Source organism: Bos mutus, chromosome 4 (genome assembly GCF_027580195.1).
Source record: "Bos mutus isolate GX-2022 chromosome 4, NWIPB_WYAK_1.1, whole genome shotgun sequence".
Classification (NCBI taxonomy): Eukaryota; Metazoa; Chordata; class Mammalia; order Artiodactyla; family Bovidae; genus Bos; species Bos mutus.
The window spans coordinates 112,424,078-112,445,310 of NC_091620.1; the positions used below are offsets into that span (position 1 = coordinate 112,424,078).

Here is a 21,233-nt window from a genome sequence, read left to right on the forward strand (position 1 = left end):
CCATAGTTTTAGGCCTGGTCACACTCTTGAATTGTTGACAGTCATGTTCTGGGGACACAGGGCTCCCGGCCGGTGGACACTGTCATAGGGGCATCTCTGTTCCCCAGGCCCCAGTGCAGGGAAGCCGGGTGGACAGGATGCTGGCCATCCATTCCCATGGGGAGCAGGGCCGCCTGGAGCACCTTTGCCTCCACGGGCCAGTAGTTGAGTCATGTCACACTTGCAGAAACGTCAGGGTCTGGGAGTCAGGAAGAGAAAGAATTCTGACAAGCCTGCTGCCTTTGCCTGGGCCTGTGAGGAGCAGGGGACACCAGTGGCCTGAGGGATAAACTGTGCTGTGATGTCAACCACTCGGCTCAGGTCACCTCCCACTGGCAACAGAGTTCCCCTCAGGCTTCCTGTGCCCTCCAGGGAGCCAAGGAAGTAAGCTCAGCTTGCTCCGGGGTAACAGTGAGGGGCCACTGGCACAATTGAAAGGTTGGCTCTCAGGGAGGTGTCTGAGCTCAAAGATGGTCCCTTTTTTGTGAGTGAGCCCCATGGTGTTTTAAACCTCTGTGGAAAGGGACCTCATTAACTGGAGAAACCGCTGGGCTGGCCTGTTGTAACTGCAGGATGCTGTGGAAGAGGCTGAGCTTCAAGGCAAAGTGCAGGGGCCAAAGGTGTGAGCTGAGGATGCCTGTGCTCCAGGCTCAGCCCGTGGCCCAGCACTTGCTGGGTGATTGACAGCTGAGGCAGGCTGCTGGGAGCCAGGCTCCAACCTCAGATGTGTCCACGTGGCCACTTTCTAGTTGGCGATTGTGACCCTTGTTCCCTCCAGCTCCACTGAGTCAGCGCGCCTCTGGAGGTCTTCATCTCTCCCCATTTAGCGTTTAAGCATTATTACTTCCATCCCAAGTGAAGAATGCTGAAAGAAAGCGGCATGGTTTTGTGTGCTTCCGGAATGTGTACATGTCTGTGTGTCAGGAAGGGATACACACATGGGCTTCAGTGTGTTAAGTGCTTTCTCCATTTGCCAGAGTCCCCACCACTCCCTGTTATCACCAGTTCACTGCCTCATTTCTGAACTTGTATCCCCAAGGAAACCAGTCCTCTCATCACATCTCACACCCACCTTTTAAAAGCCTGCTCTTGGAAGACACTTAGTTTTTGTCATTTGTATATTAAAGGAAGGCTGTGCATGCTCAGTTGCTTCAGTCATGTCCAGCTGTTTGTGACCCCATGGACTGTAACCCACCAGGCTCCTCTGTCCATGAAATTTTTCCTGGCAAGAATACCAGAGTGGGTTGCCATTTCTTTCTCCAGGAGATCTTCCTGACCCAGGGATCAAACCAATGTCTCTTGCGTTTCATGCATTGTAGGCAGATTCTTTACCACTGAGCCACCAGGGAAGCCCATTCATTTTATTGCTTCTTTCTCCTAAGGATTACTTATCTTTAACCTTTATGCTAATTCCAAAATAAAAGAATTTAGATCCTCTCATTATTTAAGAGGAGTTGGGCTTTTCAAATTTTTTTGGCTGTACCACTCAACTTGTGGGCTCTTAGTTCCCGACCAGGGACTGAACCTGGGCCCTGGCAGTGGAAGCATTGAGTCCTAACCACTGGACAACCAGGGAGGTCCCAGAAGGAGTTTGGCCTTAACGGAACTGCTCCCCTGGCCTTTTCCCCCCATTTGGCCTGAGTGGGTGATCATGCCCAGTTGGCCTCATGTCCCGTCTATTAAGGTCTTAATTTTAGAAATCTGTGAATAGGTAAAGTATTAAAGCTGTTCCATCAAAATCTTACCATCCCCCATGATCCCAAGTGGGAAGAGAGGGGCCCTCCCTACTGGGAGTGGGGTCCAGGCTGGGGTTACTCCAGACCTTGTTGGCCCCGCCTCCTCTCTGTCAGCTCTGTTTGCAGCAAGCCAAGAGCTGGAGGCCAGGGCTGGGTCCACGTGGACACACACCTCTCTCCACTGCAGAAATGCGGGTGCAGGTGGTGTCTTAGCTCAGGCTGCTAGAGTGAAATACATGAGACTGGGTGCCTGAAACAACAGAAATTTGCTTCTCTTGGTTCTGGAGAGTTGAAGTCTAAGATTGAGGTGCCTCCAGTGTCTGATTCTGCTCGCTCTGTCTTGTACATGGCCACCTTCTCACCATGTCCTCACAAGGTAGAGAGAGGGCCTTCCTCCTCTCACGGGAGGACACTAAGCCCACCCTGAGGGCCTCACCCTCATGAACTCGGCCTCATCTTACCCTTAGGACCTCCCACAGGCTCTCCCTCCAGAGACCATCACACTGTGGGTGAGAGCTTCACCGTATGAATTTTAACCATATGAATTTACAAATGTTCAGCTCTTAACAGGAGGCCAGCAGGCTTTTTGCTGCATCTTATTTGACTGTGTGATCTGTCAGATCAGGACCCTTCCAGGACACTCACCAGGTCTGGGTCTTCATCTCAGAAGCAGCAGCCTTCTTCATTCTCATCCCAACTACTTGACTGCTTGCCGCCAGGCGAAATACACCATGTAAACACTGTCCACATTTTCCCGGTGAGTGAGTTCCTGCATGATCCAAATTTACCCAGAGGACTTATTCACAAGAAGTTTTGAAAGATGTTAGACAGAGGGTCCTGCTTCAAGCTAAACTATAAAGGAGAAAAAGTCAGTCTTTGGTGCCTGAGAAGAAAGCAGGGCCTTGTCGGGTTGTCAGACTGTTGTTCTGTTCATCTGCTGTGTGTGTGTGTGTGTGTGTGTGTGGTGGGTGAAGTTGTGTTCTTCTTGAGACTGGAAACTGACAGCTCCTGGGGACAGTTCTTAATTAAGTCCCTTTGTGTGCAAATCCATTCTCTGACAGCCAGGGGAAAGACAAAAAGAACAAAACAAAACAAAAATCTCTAAAGGCAGAGGAAGCAGCCGCTTTCTGTAGCTGCGAAGGACCATTGGTTAGTTTGGTGGCTGGAAGCTGGCTGTGGATCAGGTTCGTTTCACTCCAGAGCTGCTGTCCTTGTGGTAGGGGGAGGACAGAGAGCCTTACAGGGAGTGGGCGCCCCCTGTGGCCCTGATGGACAGGGGTGGAGCTCAGAGAGCGCTCAGAGCCTGGGAGATGCAGGCTGCTGGTGGTGCCCCATGTCCGAGGCAGGCCTCTGCTGCTTAGGGGCTTAGTGAGGCCTTGCTCTAATTTAAGACAGTTTCAGATGTGGAACCTGTAGTAAGGTTGGGGAAGGATTTAGTCCAAAGTGACTGTTGAAAAGAAAGCTGGGACCCGCATAGCATTTTTCAGGCTTCTTGCTAGGAGTCAGGAGATACTGGTCAGAGTAGAAAGACTGGCCCAGGACATACTCGTGAAGTTGGTACCTGAATGACCCAGGGCCCTGGTCAGACTCTCAGTTCCAGCCACTGCTCTGACTTGCTAAGCAGGTTCCTTGGCCGTACATCAGCCCTGCGGGTGTGTGTTCACTCCATACAAAAGCAGGGTTGAAAAGCATTTCTCCTGCCTTTTCCTCCAGCTCCAAAATAACCCAGCTCCCAGTCATCAGAAGCTGATGAGACCTGTGGTTTAAGTAGAAGGGACTTTTTGATTCCCCTTAAGTGCATCCTGCTCACAAGTGTGACTCTGGGCACTTTGGGGAAGACATTTAGCAGCTAGAAAGGACACTCTCGCCATCTGGTGACAGAAGTGTGGCAGTGGTTTTGGGAGGATGCTGTCATCCAGGGCCAAGCCTAGACTGCTTTTAGGGAAGGGCAATTTTAGCTCCTGCCTCTTATTTCTTTCTTTCTCTCTCTCTCTTTTTTTTTTTTTAGTTTCGATAACATTTTCTTTTATCACATTAAATTTTTTCTTAAAATAACTTTATCCTATGAAAATACAACATCAGAAAAGTAAAGAGTGGTTATTAAAGAAGTTACAATCCATTCGGTGGGGAGAGAAAAGATAACATGTGAACAGAGGAATTCTCTTTTAAGAAAATTTTCTTGTTTCAAAACTTTATTTAGATTGTTGTTTTGCAGATTAAAAAAATGAAATGAGAAAGTGATGTAGTATCTTAAACTTGAAAACACTTACATTAGTTTTTATTTTAAAACTATTGAAAAACTTCTCCTGAAAAAAAAAAAAGAGTTAAAATTTGTATGTATCTCTGCATGGCAACTTGTTCCTTAATTAGAGATTATCAGAATAATTAACCAAAAAAAGTCATAGTATATCCCTGGGTTGGGAAGATCCCCTGGAGAAGGCAATGGCAACCCACCCCAGTATCCTTGCTTGGAAAATCCCATGGACAGACGACTCTGATGGTCTATAGTCCATGGGGTCACAAAAGAGTCGGACATGACTGAATGACTAATATATAAATAAAACTCAGATGCACTAACACTGAGTTCTTGTTCTTTAGTTTCAGAACAGTTCTTTTAGTTCTGCTGATGGTAGAAAATGTTTGTTCTCACCAGGTCAGATTTCTGAGTCTCTTTAGGGTAGGTTCTTGGCCCCAGGAGGGACCTGAGGAGCAGTGATACATCCTGTCTACCCGGATGGGGCCCCTTCTCTGCCTGCCGCCTCTTCTGCAGCTGACTTACCCCCATTCCAGTCTATACTCTTTCCTCTCCCTCCAGCCCCTAGGGACAGCTTCGCCTTTAGGAGTTGTGACATGCATATAGCTCAGTTGGCACCTGCCATTGTCTGCAACTGGGCACTGAGGTGAATGACTTCGGCATGTCTTTATGTCCCTGTGAGATACAGGATTCTCTTAGGTAGGGAGCCTATGGGATCAGCCAGTGGAGGTGGGAGGATTTGGTGGTAGGTCCTGGGCAGCCTGTTCCTGTCTTTCTGTCCCAGGACCCATGCCTGCATAAACCCGTCTGCAGGGTGGGTGTGTCCACATCTGGTAACTTCCATATTTGTATTTGAAGTTGGTCCATTGGGTAAGTAAGAGAGTATGTTTGTTGGTGTTTGGTTGCTAAGTTGTGTCTGAGTCTGCAGTCCATGGGACTGCAGCACTCCAGACCCCTCTGTCCTCCACTATCTCCCAGAGTTTGCTCAAATTCATGTCCATTGAGTCAGTGATACTATCTAACCATCTTATCCTCTGCCACCCTCTTCTCCTCTTACCTTCGGTCTTCCCCAACATCTGGGTCTTTTCCAATGAGTCGGCTCTCAACATCATGTAGCCAAAACATTATATCTTCAGCATCAGTCCTTCCAATGAATATTCAGGGTTGATTTCCTTTAGGATGGACAGGTTTGTTGTCCGTGCAGTCCAAGGGACTCTCTAGAGTCTTCTCCTGCACCACAATTTGAAAGTATCAATTCTTCAGCGTTCAGCCTTTTTTATGGTCCAACTCTCACATCCATATATGACTACTGGAAAAACCCAGCTTTGACTATACGGACCTTTGTCAGCAAAGTGACGTATCTGCTTTTGAATACGCTATCTAGGTTTGTGATAGATTCCCTTCCAAAGAGCAAGCATCTTCTAATTTCATGGCTGCAGTCACTGTCCACAGTGATTTTGGAGCCCAAGAAAATAGTCTATCACTGTTTCTACTTTTCCCCCTTCTATTTCCCATGAAGTGATGGGACTGGATGCCATGACCTTACTTTTTGGAATGTTGAGTCTCAATCCAGCTTTTTCACTCTCTCTTTCATCGGCATCAAGAGGCTCTTTAGTTCTTCTTCATTTTCTACCCATGAGTGGTATCATCTGCATATCTGAAATCATTGGTATTTCTCCCAGCAATCTTGGTTCTAGCTTGTCAGAGTATGAGTCCTCAGGTATTCCATGTAAGTTTTCTCTATTTATAGGAAACTGTGGCACACAGAGTAGAACAGGTAGGAGAGATGTAACAGGCAGAGCATGGGGGACACCTGCTTCCTACGTGCAGGACTGGACTGCTCCAGAATCTCCAGGAATTGCTTACTGATGTCAGGCTGTGGGTTTAGGGGCCTAATTTCCACACATCCCTCTATGCACTGTCGGATCCTTTCTGTAAGTCTCCGTTTTTGTATTTATATCATTCTAACGTCTGTATCTTCTCGTCCGCTTGTGGATTAAGCATGTAATCCAAATCTTGATCCCTCATAATAGAAGGATCTGTCTTCCCTTTGCCTTGTGTGTGGGTGTCTAATCCTTCAGAGCTCCTCACCAGGTGGTGACCAGCCCTTTCTGAAGCAAAGCTGTAGATTTCATTTTTTTTTTTTCTGTTTCTCATGTGCTGTGCAAGTTAATTTTAGCTCTTGTGTCTTTCCAACCATTTTTTCCTTGATTCAGTCAATATTTATTGAACCTGTGCAGCATTTTGCACCAGCTCAGTTGCTATAACTATCCCAATGTGACAGGGACTCAGCCCTGGCTCTTGAGTTGTGCTGAATCTAGTTAGCAGCTGACTGCAGGCTGGGAGTAGGACCGCACTCTGGGCCAGTGTGCCTGGAGGAATTCAAGGGGCCCTGGGTCTTACAGAGATTCAAAGAAAGGAGAGGATGGGGGAGCAGGAAAGGGGAAGGGAGATGGAAGCCCCAGATTTCAGTGTTTCTCTTTGTTTTCATGTTAATCTTACTTTGCAGAATCCAACAGTACAACAGTTAGAAAAATAAAGAGGATCTCTCTGCTGATGGATGAAATAAAGAGAAGAGTTTATTTCAGGTTGAATGATTTTAGTTGAGAAAGGTCTGGGCTGACATCTCTTCGTGCATAAATTAATCCCATCTATGAAAATGTTACAATTTCTTGGGACATTTAACTAGGATTTTCATGGTCTCTGATTCGTCTGTTCTGGCAGGGGCATCTGCATTCAGCGTGTAATTAGTGAGGTTTCATGGCTTCCATGCCAGCAACCCCAGGACAAAGTCCCAGATTGGAAATATAATGCTGGTTGTTAGTCAGACAGCAGAATTCAGGTGACACAAGGCATCTTTGACTTCTCACCTGGGCCACTGGCCTTTTCTGGCAGCACAGGACAGAAAGATGTGTAGAAACTGGATTTAAGAAAAGTATATTGGCATTCCCAAGTAGGTGGACATTCTGCAGGATGGTGAGGAGAAGGTGCTGTGTAGACGGGATGGAGCAGCAGGAAGTGTCTGAAAATTAGTTTCTTTTCTGTGTCCCCGAGTTTTCATTGCAGCTTTATGGGTAATAGCCCCAAACTAGAAACAACCCAAATGTCCATAAGCAAGTAAATGGATACACAAACAGCAGCATGTCTATCCAATGGAATATGATCAAAAAGGAATGGTATGCTACAGCAGAGATACATCTCAAGGTCACAATGCTGGGTAAAAGAAGTAAAAAAAAAAAAGTACATGTTGCACAAAATAAGTTGCTGCTTTGAGAATAGAAAGACATTTAGGACACAGACAAGACTGGGATTCAAATTCTGCCTTTGAACACAATAGTTTTCTGCTGTGTTTCACAGCCTGGTCCTTCTCACAGTTATAATGATGATAATCATGGTTATGAAATGACACAAGGCAAAGCTCCTTACAGACAGAGATCTGACTGCACCTGAATTCATGAATGTGAAATATATGGGATAAAATACAACCACTAATAGATGACTTGCACAGAAGGTCTTCCCAAACCACTACTCACTTATACAGATCATTTATGTGTGAGGCGATTGTTGCAAGCAGTATCCATCATGAAGGCCTCATTTTACATTTAAGAATCATTTCATGTGTGACTTACATTGCTTGTTCCTACTTAATTGTTTAGAAATAAACTCAGTATTTAATGTAGAGTCTTACTGCCTATGCACATGTGATATGGACATGTACGTCATTACTGAGCATTCTAAGGTTCTAACTATGAAAACATTCTAGTCACTGTCAAGTTAGTATCTTTCTTTTATCTGTTCATAGATGGTTCAGCGAAAACATGTTCCGGCAAGTCTGTTCTTCATGGTTTTGCTTCAGGTTGAAAGTGAAAGTGTTAGTTGCTCAATAGTATCCATCTCTTTGCAACCCCATGGACTATAGCCCACCAGGCTCCTCTGTCCATGGGATTCTCCAGGCAAGGATACTGGAGTGGGTTGCTACTTCCTTCTCCAGGGGATCTTCCTGACCCAGGGATAGAACCACGGTCTCCTGCATTGCAGGCAGATTCTTTAAGGAAACCCTTCAGATGAGATCCACTTTAAAGCTGTTTGTAAGTCACGGTCACTGGGGTGACTCTGAAAGCAGAGGAGGCCTGTGAGACAGAGAGGCCCTCGGCATCCAGACTTGGATCCCAGGCTGGTCAATTGCTGGCCCCTCACCAGGCTTCCTAGCCATCATCCCCCCTCCCAGCCATGACCCATGTTCCTACCTTTCTGGAAATAGCACACAGTGGGGGCTCGTCATCTGGCCTCAGGACTGGGATAAATGAATGAATGAATGACATAGAGCTTATCTTTACTCTCATTCTGAAGAATCGTGTTCTTCTCCTTCAACACAACAGTTGATTACTCCAGTCCATGGTGGGTTCCTTGAGAGTGGACTCCTCTTCCTCAAATGACCAAGTGCTCTTCCAGGCTCTGCATCTAATTTCTGATATGCACAAAACTTGGATTTGTAACTGGAAGACTGCAGAGGGTGATATTCCAGTCATTGGATGTGTTATACACAGTATAGGTAGCTATTGCTAACAGGAGAGACTGCAGAACTGCACCTTAGAAGCGTACGTTGCTGCTCACAGATTCAGGAATGCACTAGGCATCCTTACCTTCAGATTGCACTGAAGGGCAGAGAACATGGGGTGGCAGGAGGCCTTTTGGGGCTCGAGCTGGTAGCTGAGGATTCTGTGGCTCGGGCAGTGCTCAGACCTGGCGCCTGGAGTCAGAGCAGCCGAGTGGAATCCAATCAGGCCCTGGGCAGGCCGACCTCCCACCAGGGTCCTAGAGGCCAGTCTGCTGCCCCCGCCTGCTACCACTGGGCAAGGGGGTTTTCAGCCACACACGTGGTTGGGGAAGGCAGAGCACGGGCTGAAGTCTGGGAGGAACACCCTTGTGATCTTGACTGTAAGCCTAAACTCTGATTTTTGAGAAGTAAACAAACCTCCGCATAGTTGAACCAGGATTTCCAAATATTTCATGATAGTAAAACCCACAATCCAACCTTTGATCAAGTTGCTAACCTTTTTAAAAAAAAAAACTTATTTATTAGTTTAAGTTACTTAATTTATTCATGAGTTAATTTGGCTGTGCCAAGTCAGCATGGGATCTTCTATCTTTATTGTGGCTTGCAGTATGTGGGATCCAGTCCCCTGACCAGAGATTGAACGTGGGCCTTCTGCACTGACAGTGCAGAGTCTTAACCACTGGACTGTTGAGGCAGTTTGAGCATGGGTTGGAAAATAATTTCCAGACACAGAGCATTTCAGAAGGGAGTGAGTTTATTAAGGACAAAGAACAGAGATAACGTGGGCGCTGTGAGTACAGCGGGCAGACTTCCCGACAGACTGGGGAGAGTCAACAGTTTTCGTAGGTTCAGTTCAGCTCAGTTCAGTCGCTCACTCGTGTCTGGCTCTTTGTGACCCCATGAATCGCAGCACGCCAGGCCTCCCTGTCCATCACCAACTCCTGGAGTTCACCCAAACTCACGTCCATCGAGTCAGTGATGCCATCCAGCCATCTCATCCTCTGTCGTCCCCTTTTCCTCCTGCCCTCAATCCCTCCCAGCATCAGCGTCTTTTCCAATGAGTCAGCTCTTCACATGAGGTGCCCAAAGTACTGGAGTTTCAGCTTTAGCATCATTCCTTCCAAAGAACACCCAGGACTGATCTCCTTTAGAATGGACTGGTTGGATCTCCTTGCAGTTCAAGGGACTCTCAAGGGTCTTCTCCAACACCACAGTTCAAAAGCATCAGTTCTTCGGCACTCAGCTTTCTTCACAGTCCAACTGTCGCATCCCTGCATGTCCACTGGAAAAACCATAGCCTTGACTACACAGACCTTTGTTGGCAAAGTAATGTCTCTGCTTTTGAATATGCTATCTAGGTTGGTCATAACTTTTCTTCCAAGGAGTAAGCGTCTTTTAATTTCATGGCTGCAATCACCATCTGCAGTGTTTTTGGAGCCCCCCAAAATAAAGTCTGACACTGTTTCCACTGTTTCCCCATCTATTTCCCATGAAGTAATGGGACCAGATGCCATGATCTTCGTAGGTTAGTAGCTGATTTTTATAGCCTTCAAACAAAGAAAATTCCTGCTGGAAGGTTGGCACTAGGTGACTGGTTAGGGCAGTGTAGGGTGGTATGTGTGCGTGCTAAGTCACTTCAGTTGTGTCCAGCTTTTTGCGACCCTGTGAACTGTAGCCCTCCAGGGTCCTCTGTCATGGGATTCTCCATGCAAGAATACTGGAGTGGGTTGCCATGCCCTCCTCCAGGGTATCTTCCTGACCCAGGGCTCAAACCCGCATCCCTTATGTCTCCTGGATTGGCAGGTGGATTTTTCACTACTGGCACCACCTGTTTGGCATCTTTGCCTAATTTAGAGTCACCTAATCTGTTCGTGAAGATCACGGGGGCTTTTGATAACAGTTACAAAGGGGGTCAGTCAGCTTCAGAGGTGACTTTGGTTCTGGGCTCTGCTTCTGTGGCCTTGAGGCAGGACTCAACACAGACAACCAGGGAAGTCCCAAGTTGCAGTCCTTAAAGAAAACAGCAGTCCAAGCTGCTTGTGTGATTTGAGTATGGCTCTGTGGTGGGGCAGGGTGCTGTCTCAGGCCCAGAGCAGGAAGAAGACTGATTTCCAGGAGGGGCTACTTAGGACCTGTGATGAAGCCTTTCTGGCCCTGTCCTGGGGACAGGACAGGAGGGCCCTTCTCTCCTTTCAAATTCCCAAACCCAAATGGGGCTTTTTCCTGCTTCCTGCATGACAGCCAGGGCGTGTGTGGTGCCTGGCTGTTGCCCTTTTTTGGCCACACCATGAGGCATGCAGGATCTTAGTTGACCCGGCGATTGAGCCTGTGCCCCTGCATTGGGAGCATGGAGTCTTCACCAGTGGCCCACCAGGGAGCTCCCTGTGCCCATTTCTTGAGGACAGACGGCAGTGACTCCCGGCCCTCTTGCTCTTCCCTGAGTCTCCAGCCCTCCCAGTGGAACTATCCTCACTTCTGGAGTGGGAAGTGCCTCCTCTCTGTCTAACCCACCCACTCTGCGCTTTATGCCTCCACTCTGGAGCCTCTGACCTATAGTGAGCTGGAGCCCTTGCAACTCAGGATCTCTGCTTTTGAAAATTCCACAATTCTTTTCATATCCTGCTCACTGAGTGAACCCACCCTGGACACGAGGATGCTACTGGCTGAGCGGGGAACTGGTAGGAGACAGAGGACAGAAGGGGAGCAGCGGAGCCATGCTCGTTATGGAAGCGAGAGAACCTTCCCATGCCTGCACCGCGTCTCAAATATGTGCCTTTACATTGCTGGCAGATTGACTTTAACTTCTAAGATTGTAATGCAAACCAGTCAACTCTGGGCAACTCTAAAGTGTTTTTTCAGTGTCTTATTTCTCCTACTTTTCAAGTGTGAACACACACACTCATATCCCCTCACTCCTGATTCTCAGCTACAAGTGGTTTAGTGCCTGAAAACCATGCCTTTGAGTACAAGTACAGCTTTTGCTTCATGCAGTAAGCGAGCCCCTCGGTGGAGATGTCAGCTCACTGAGTGGAGATTCCAGTTTGGGGCATCTGCACTGTTTAGTCTGAGGGAGCAGCCATGAGAGTCCTTTGTGTGGTGCTGGTTGTGCCACAGGTGTTACCAGCAAAAGTGAATCAGGGCTTCCCTGTCCAGAAAACTCGGTTTGACAGTCCTCCCCTCATCTGCACTGTCCCACATCACAGGGTCCGATTGCTGGGTCTGCATGTCCTGTTTCACTTTATCATGGGTCAACCCAGATGAAAACTCACTCCACTGGGGATTTCCAGGAAAATAAATATCATCCCCACCACGACCTGTCTGAGTTACTACAGGGGGATTTGTTGGCAGTGTCCAGCCTTGCCAGGAATGGCCATAATGCTCGACTGCATGCTAAGTCGCTTCAGTAGTGTCTGACTCTGTGCGACCCTATGGATCGTAGCCCCCCAGGCTCCTCTGTCCATGGGATTTCCAAGGCAAGAATACTGGAGTGGGTTGCCACGCCCTCCTCCAGGGGACCTTCCCGACCCAGGGATGGAACCCACGTCTCTTAGATCTCCTGCTTCGGCAGGCAGCTTCCTTAGCACTAGTACCACCTGGGAAGCCCCTTATTGTGCTGGATTGGAGAGAGCCAAAAAGGGGGCATTGGGGCCAGCGGCTGGCAAATTCAGCGAGGCCAGTTGGCACCAGGATGTGAAGGATGTGGTGACACTGGGTGATGGAAGCGACGGCCCAGGAGTGGCCCTGGGCTCTGGAGCCGGAGCCCTGCCTCTGATGAAAGGTCTGCCCCACCTGTGGCCCATTGCCTGACACCTGAGCCTCAGTTTCCTTGCCAGAAACAAGGACCACCATTGGAGTAGGTGTGGTCACTGCTGCCCTGAGCGTTAAATGAGGTCGTGTTGGGACAGCCCCTGGCCAGGTGCCCAGCTCTGAGAAGCCCTAGGTTTCTCCTTCCATCACCCCTCCCCTTCCTGTCCTGCTCGCTTTCTTCACTGGGCAGAGATGATAAGAGTGGGCCCTGAAGGCCGGCTGGCCCTGGGCAGGGCTATGCAGGATCTACAGGATGCCTGCGTGGGCAAGAACTCAGTACAACGTGCTGTGTAATTTTTAGAGAAACAAAAATCTTTCTTCAACAAAGTTTGTAAAGAAGCTCACTATGTGGGTTAATAAAAATAGAGGCTCCCCAGTGTGGAGCGAAGAGGGAGAGAGCAACCTCGGGGTCCCCGGCGGGTCGGTGTACTCACGCCCAGGGGAGCCTCCTCAACGTCAGTCCCTGTCCTCATGGGCTAGGGAAGTGTGTGAGGTTTCAGCAGAGGACGGAGACGCTGCCCCTGACCGTGGCCTGTGTTGCAGGTGTCGCCGTGCGAGCGGTGCCGCTGCGAGGCCAGCGGGGAAGTGCTGTGCGCGGTGTCCGCGTGTCCACAGACCGAGTGCGTGGACCCCGTGTACGAGCCGGACCAGTGCTGCCCCATCTGCAAAAACGGTAGGTGCCTGCGCGGTTAGCCCTGCGCGCTGCGATGACGCACGAGTTCCCGAGCGCTTTCCGTGGACGCAGGAAGAGAGGCACGATGAGATGCAGGACAGGAAGAGCAGGCTGCAGGATGGGACGCTTGTGAGTTTTGGTATTTGCATCCACGCCCTAGCACGCGAGTCCTTGCCCTCTGGGCTCCGGGGAACCTGCGGGAGCTGGGTTCCAGTAAGGCCAGCCCTCTTATTGGTATCAGTTCCATGCTTTAAAGGTGTTTAAGTTCTTTGGAGGAAAATTCAATTTCCACTGTCGGGGCGAGTCGCTTACTTTAATTTAACTTTGTTTGTTCTTGCAAAGCAGTTTCTCTCTTTCCGCCACAAATCAAACATGCCGGTTGGGCTCATTTACTTTTCATTACTAAGTGAATTAAACGTGGAACATCGTTGAATGTTTTTCTTAAGCAAATTCGGCAGGAAGAGAAAGAAGCCTCTCTTCTTCCGTGTGAGAGGCCAGGGGAGATGGGAAGCCTCCTGTGCTTTGTCAAAGAGAAATGGCAGGAGGGATGTGGTTAGCCAGGGAGAGTGTCTCCTCAACCTGCAGGGTGGAAACTGCTTTGTACCTGAGCTCTGAGCCTGTCTGGGCACCACTTATGGGGGTGTTGATGAGAGTGGGTTCTTCAGGAGGGGGGTTGAACAACTGTGACCCAGGTGGGTGGATGGATGAAGCGCTTGAAAGAGAGTTGACTCTGGTCACGCAAGCGCATCTTCAGGTACAGGGGGGTCCTGCCTTGGGAGGGTGTTGGGCCGCCTCTGTGTGGCCCCAAGGCCATGATGCAAGATGAGGCCAGAGCAGGGTGTCTCAGAAAGATGAAAGCAACTCCCCCATGGCCAGAGTGTGTCAAAGAAGTGATGAGCTTACTTGTGAGGTTACCAGCTTGTCAGCTGTGGAGTTGCTGGACATCAAGCCAGGAGATGTGGGCCTTGTCAGTGGCGGATGGTTACCCGGGCTGTTACTAGTGTCTGAGGTCATTCTGAGATTCTGCCATAATGCCCATCGCTGTTGTGTGGCTGTGAGGTGCCACAGACACCTCCAGACACACACAGACAGCCAGATGTCACCACGGGAGATTTTTAGATTCTTGAAAGAAGTCAATAGGAGAGGAGGTGAAGTTTCTGTGGAAGCAGGATGTGGCAGCATCTCAGTGGGCTGTGGAGAGAAGGGAGCCTGGAGAAGGGGGAGCTGGTAATTGCGTAGGTTTGGGACCAGGACCTTTGAGGTCCAGGCTGCACTGTGCTGCGCTTGGCGGCCTTGTTCCGCCTCTCCCCAAGTCAACAGTATTTAGTGAATAGCTTCAATACAAGTGGCTCAAATAGTTGGCGTCCTAAGTATCCAAGATACTGTGTCTCACTTGTCAGTTATGATAAAAAACAAAGTTTTGGCCTTAGACAGTCAGGGAGTCCTCATCTCAATGTTTACAAAAGATAGGAAAACGTGACTTGCATCCTTGAGGATTTTTTCAACCCCAAAAGCTTTATAAAAATTTCAAACCTACAGAATATTGATAAATAGCACAAGGAACAGAGATATATCCTTCACTATCTATACCCATTGTTCAAATTTCCCTGTTTTGTTTGCTTTATGTCTTTTGATCTCTATCTTTGTCCCCATCTCTGTATGTAACTCAATATTATCAATATATTTGCTTAGTTGTTCTTTTCCATAAAACACACAGGATATCTTCTGTTTGTACCACAATCAGCATGAAACCTACTGGGCAAAGTTCACGATTTTTTTGCAGTTCTTTTTGCCCTGAAGATATATCCCAGTTACAGTACAGAGTTAGAAATTCTTTGAATTAATTCTTTATCTTGTGTGAATATGTTGAAATGTTATGAAGATTTAAAGTCACTTATTTCTGTTTGGTTCAGTTTTTATTATTAAGACATAATTTTTTTTTTGGATAAGCAAACAATGTTCAAAAGTAAATTCTGTATAAATAAGGTCTGACCAGAGACTCGCGGGATGTTTTAATATTGTACTGATGTTTTGAGGGGAGAGAAGATGGTTGTTCTGAAGTCAAACTTCTAAACGCTCTGCCTCTAACTTTGAGAGACAGCATAAGATGAAATAAGGCAGGATTTGGTGAGTATTATCTTAGAGACTCTTAGAAGGAGGATGAATATGTTTTTAAAAAAGCTAGATTAAGAAGGATTATTACAAAAGGATTTGTATTCAAAGGTTTGATCCAATTATATAAAAAAACTTTTTACTTTCAGAAATGGACCCATAAATAAATTTAAATGTGTCTAATCATGTAAGTTCTCTTTAAGTTTTGTTATAACATATTCACTAGATATAATCTGGTTTTCATCTGTCTCTTTAGGTGTAGGGTATTTTGACCTTGACAGGGCAGATGGTGCCTGGAATTCTTAGTGAAAATTTTGCTTAAAAAATGAGAACAGTTTCTCCCAGATATGAAAGTCCTGTAATAGCTGTTGAGATCAGTGAATAATTTATGGCGGTCTGTCCCTATAGCTGCACACAAAAATCAGTATCTTCATAACAAAAAGTTACACATCTGATAGGTTACAGATTACAGGACATCAGAAGTGATGCCTTATATAAAATTACATGCTTGGATAGACTTAGCTTGGGTGGAACATGAAGGTTTTAACTCCTGATCTTGGGAAATCAGTCTTCACTTTCACACTCTAATGTTTTAACCTGTGGCATTAACTAACTCCTTCTCCCAACAGAAGCATAATAACAGTTCAGTTGCAAGCTGCCAAAATCACTTGCATCAAAGGTGCAGAAGTTTGAAATCAAGAATGCCTGGAATATAAATAAATGATCACAAATCACATGCAACTTAAAACATTCACGTTGTTGTCTTGCAGAGATCAATCTCCCGAGGATGTTCTCTGATAAAATGGTGGTTTGTGTGGGGCTGGTTTTCGGATTTTTTTGGTGATACAGGGAGCGTTCTGCTGACTTTCAGGATTCAGAGTTCTCCCTGGCACTCGTGCGCCTCATGCAGCTCACACTCACCACACACATTCCCTTCAAGCTCCGTCCTGCATGTGTGCACGTTTCCTTACTCTGAGTACTCAGAGGAAGAAAGCTGACGGATGTAGGGTGTTGGCCTTGAAATGGGAGAGTCTTGTTGGGACTAACTCTGGTTCTCCAATGTGGAATGTTATACCTGAGGGGAAATATGTACACCAAAAGCACAATTCACAGGGATTGTGTATCCCCCTGGAGTATTCACTGCTACTTGATGTTAGTTATTTACAGCTTTATTTCCACCAGAGAATGAGGATGGCTATTTTTTAGAGGAAAAGGACAGTTTTTACAAAACTTTTAAGATAAATACAGAGATTTCACATTACTAGACACACTTTCTTGGAAAACATGTGAGAGGCACTAAGAATTAGACACAGTTGGATTTTGTTTTTTTCCCTTGTGTATTTCAGACAGCAGGATAAGATCATAATTAAACCACATGTTGTGAGTTGCACAGCATCGAATGATGTGTGTGTGTGTGTGCGCGAGACATCCTTCTCATAAGGAAAAGACCATTCCCACATGGCTTCAACATTATACTTTTCTAAAATTTTTACCAAAGAAATAGTACCTATCTCATGGAAACACTTGGTCATTGCTTAAGATACTACAATTTTGTCCATAAAAATAAAGGAAACTATGAGTATCAGAATTAATACTTGATTATACTGTTTCTTTTATAAAATTGGTATGTAAAAATCAGCTATTATGTCTAGATACCAGCAACAAACAAATATAAATGAATTAAAAACTACTCTTTCAAATAACATCATACATATCAAATAATTAGAAGTAAATATAACAAACTTGGACAAGATTGCCACACTTAAAAATCTTAAAGCTTTATTGAGAAAAATTAAAGAAATCCTCAGTAAATGGAAGGATAGACAATATAATAATCAGAAAACTCAGTAACATAAAGATGTTGGCAGCCTCAAATTATTCTGTTAAATAAACAAAATCTATGTATTCAGCATAATGCCAATAAAAAATAAACACAATGACTTTTATGTGCAAATTACCAAGTTTTAAAATCTACATGGAAATACAGAAGTTGAAAGCTAGCCAGTGAAATACTGAAGAATAACGGAGCTGTAAAATCTACACTATAAAAGTGATGAACACGCTGTGGTATTGTCTCAAAGATCAAAAAACTGGCAAATGGGAACAGAATAGAGTCAGAAAAGACTCAGGCATAAAAGATCACCAGATGCATGATCACGCTGATCCTGTGGCACAGGGGAGGGTGTGATCTTTCCAGTAAATGGTACTAGATGAGTTGGATAGCAGTCTGGAGATAAAGGTATCTCGACTCCTTCCTCACATAGTACCAAAAAATCAATTCCAAATGTATTACAGATTTAAATATGAAATTTAAAATAATGCTTTCAGAGGAAAACAGAGAACATCTTTATAATTTTGATTTGGCAAAGTTGAATTTTAAAAGATTCTTAAAAGACTTACCATATGGAAAGAATTGATAAGTTGAATTTTATTAAAATTAAGAACCTCTATTCATCAACACTATTACACCAATGCAAAGCAGCCCACATGTTGGGGAAAATATGCAATACATATATCTGACAAATGAATAAACCATTCTAACACATCAAAACAGAGAGATGGAAAAGTAGGGACGAAGAGTAGAGAGAGAAAAATTTAAAGGAATTCCCACTCTGTGGACCTCAGTGTCCTTCTTCTAGTTCCACGAATCATACAAACAAGTTTTCTCACTGAGTTTTACATACCAGAATGCTGCTACTCACCACTATTTTCATAACACTCTGTAATAGGATATGTTCTTGGTGCAGGGTCACAAGAGAAAAGTAAATTGAATTTCCTATTTTAGTGAAATTAAGCTAGTGTTAATCTGGAGTAGATAATGATAAATTAAGATGCATATTTTAATGCTTAGAAAAATCACTAAGAAAATCGACAAGGTGGTTGACCCTGGTGGTCCAGTGGCTGAGAATCTGCCTGCCAACGCAGGGGACATGGGTTTGAGCCCTGACCTGGGAAGATTCCACATGCTATGGGACAACAGAGCCCACGTGCCACCACCGCTGAGCCTACATGCTCCAGGGCCCTTGCTCTACAAGAGAAGCTACCACAATGAGAAGCTGCCATGCTGCAGCTTGAGAGTAGCCCCTGCTCACTGCAACTAGAGAAAGCCCATGCACAGTGATGAAGATGCAGCACAGTGAAAAACAAATTTTTAAAATGAGAATTCTTGTGGCCCTAGTACTAAAGCGAAGCAAGGACATCACACAGAAAACACAACTACAGATCATTTTTTTCTGTGATTATAGGTGGAAAACTCCTTAACAAAATATTGACAATCTGAATTCAGCACCATAAAAAGGATTATACAGTATAACCAGGTGAAATTTATCCCCAGATTGCAAGGTAATATACGTATTATCAAAAAGATGAAGAATAAAAAATAATTACGTCAAAAATGAAGGAAAAGTATTTGACAATATTCATCACTCACTGATGATTAAAGCTCCCAACAAAATAGAAAAAGTGAAATGTCTCATCCTGACACAGTGCAGCTAAGAATAATCTATGCAAAGTAAAGTGTTAGTTGCCCAGTTGTGTCTGACTTTTTGAGACCCCATAGACTGTAGCCCACCAGGCTCCTCTGTCCATGGAATTCTCCAGGCAACAATACCAGAGTGGGTAGCCATTCCCTTCTCCAGGGGATCTTCCCAAGCCAGGGACCAAACCCAGGTCTCCTGCACTGTAGGCAGATTCTTTACCCTCTGAGCCACCAGAGAATAATCCATAGCCATAGGTAACGTCATGCATAATAGTAAAGGCTAGATGCTGTGTCAGTAAGATCAGGGAAAAGGCAAGATTATCCACTTTGGCTACTTGTATCCATTACTGTAGTGGATATTCTACATGATGGTGAAAAAAAGAAGAAAATAATGATAGAGTAAATTAAGGGGTAAGTTGCTTTTACTCTGACATGTCATGATTCTGCATTTGAAAAATTCCAAAGTATACACACACACACACACACAACTATGAGAACTAATGAAGAATAACATCAGATTAATGTATAAAAAGTCTATTTTTGGGTAGCAAGCAGTGAACCACTAGCAATAGACAGTAAAATGAAACAGAAAATAGTTCTATTTGCAATAGAATCAAAAACAGTAGAATACTAAGGAATAAATTTAACAACAAATGTGCAAGATTTGTACACTGAAAGCTACACATTATTACGGAAAGAAAGGAGATATAAATAAATGGAGAGACATTTTATGAATAGAAGTCTCAACATCATCAAGATTGCAGTTCTTCCAAAATGGATCTATAAATTCAATGAAATTCTGTACAAATCCCAGCATACTTTTTGAGTCAAAAATTGAAAAGGGGATCTTAAAATTCCTATGGATCATAAAGGATAGACAAAACAATTTGGAAAATAACAAAATTGAAGAGTTGGTGCTCTCCAATTTCATAACATACTCTAAAGTCTTAATAATCGAAAACTGTGATGTTAGTACAAGCATAGACATGCTGTAATGAAACAGAATTGAAAGTCTAGAAGTAAGTCCAGAATATAAATCCTTATGTGTTTATTTTCCACCAACATACAAAGGCACTTTCAGTGGGGAAAAAAGGAAAGTCTTTTCAACAAATGGGGCTAGAGCTATTACATACCCTTGTGTAAAAAGAAAGAAAAATAACTTAGATCCTTGCTTAGATCACTCCACATACAAGCATTAACTCAAAATGAATCACAGAATTAAATGTAAGGCTTTAAACTATGTAATTTTTATATAATAACAAATAAAACATCGTCATGACCTTTAGTTGGGTAAAGAGTTCTTAGATTCAACACCAAAACCATAATCCATAAAAAGGGGGAAAACTGATAAATTGAATGCCATAGAAATGAGAAGTTTCCATATTTCAGAACATATGATTACAAAAGTGAAAATATAAGCTATAGACTGTGAGAAAATGTTTACAAATTATATATCTGATAAAGTCTTTTGTCCATTGTGTATAAAGAACTCATATAACACAATGGCATAAACAACCCAATAAAAATTGAGCAGAGTATTTGAACAGATAGTTCAGCAAAGAAGATAAACAAATGTAAATAAGCACATAAAAATATTCTCAACCTCCTTAGTCCTTAGGGAAATAAAAATTAAAGTCACGGTGAGATACCAGTATACCCCACTAGAATGGTTTTAATAATACTAATAAAGACAATACCAGGCTTGGCAAAGATGTGGAAGATGTGGAGAAACTAGACTCAGCAACTAGAACACATTGTTGGTGGGACTAGTCCATACACTTTGATAAACAGTTTGGCATTTTCTTAAAAAGTGAAGCAAGTGAATTCCTTGGCAGTCCAGTGGTTAGCACTCAGAGCTTTCACTGCCAGGGCCCAGGTTCAATCCCTGGTCAGGGAACTAAGATCCCATAGGCCTCGTGATGCGGCCAAAAGAGAAGGAAAAAAAAAAAGTGAAGAGAAAACTTAATATCTGTCCTAGCAATTCCATCCTGGAATTCAATCCCAGAAAATGAAACATATGTCTATGCAAAGGTGTAAGATAAATATTCATGACAGGATTATCCTTCATAGCCAAAAAAATGAAAATAATCCAAATGTCCTGCAGTGGTGAATAGATAAACAGCATGTGTTTATTTCCATGCAGTAGAATATTCAGTTCAGTCTCTCAGTCGTGTCCGACTCTTTGCGACCCCATGGACTGAAGCATGCCAGGCCTTCCTATCCATCACCAACTCCTGGAGTCTACTCCAACTCATGTTGATTGAATCGGTGATGCCATCCAACCATCTTATCCTCTGTCGCCCCTTCTCCCACCTTCAATCTTTCCCCATCAGGGTCTATTAAAAGAAATCAAGGACTTCCCTGGGTGTCCAGTGGTGAAGATTGTGCCTTCCCATGCAGGGGCTGCTGGTTTGATCCTTGGTGTGGGAGCTAAGATGCCACATTCCTTGTGGCCCCAAAACCAAAATATAAAACAGAGGCAATATTCTAATGAATTCAATGTGGACTTTAAAATGGTCAACATTAAAAAAACTTAAAAAGAGAAATCAGCAAACAATGCATGCTACAAAATGGTT

The 21,233-nt window shown here is 44.7% G+C and overlaps 1 protein-coding gene across 1 annotated transcript in view; it reads left to right on the forward strand.

Annotated features, from left to right (window-relative positions):
- The window catches only part of VWC2 (von Willebrand factor C domain containing 2), a 137,555-nt gene that overhangs the window by 13,916 nt on the left and 102,406 nt on the right, over positions 1-21,233 (forward strand). The window contains exon 2 of the mRNA XM_005900732.3: positions 12,938-13,067. Within this exon, the coding sequence (XP_005900794.2) occupies positions 12,938-13,067 (130 nt within the window). The remainder of the gene's footprint in view (positions 1-12,937; positions 13,068-21,233) is intronic.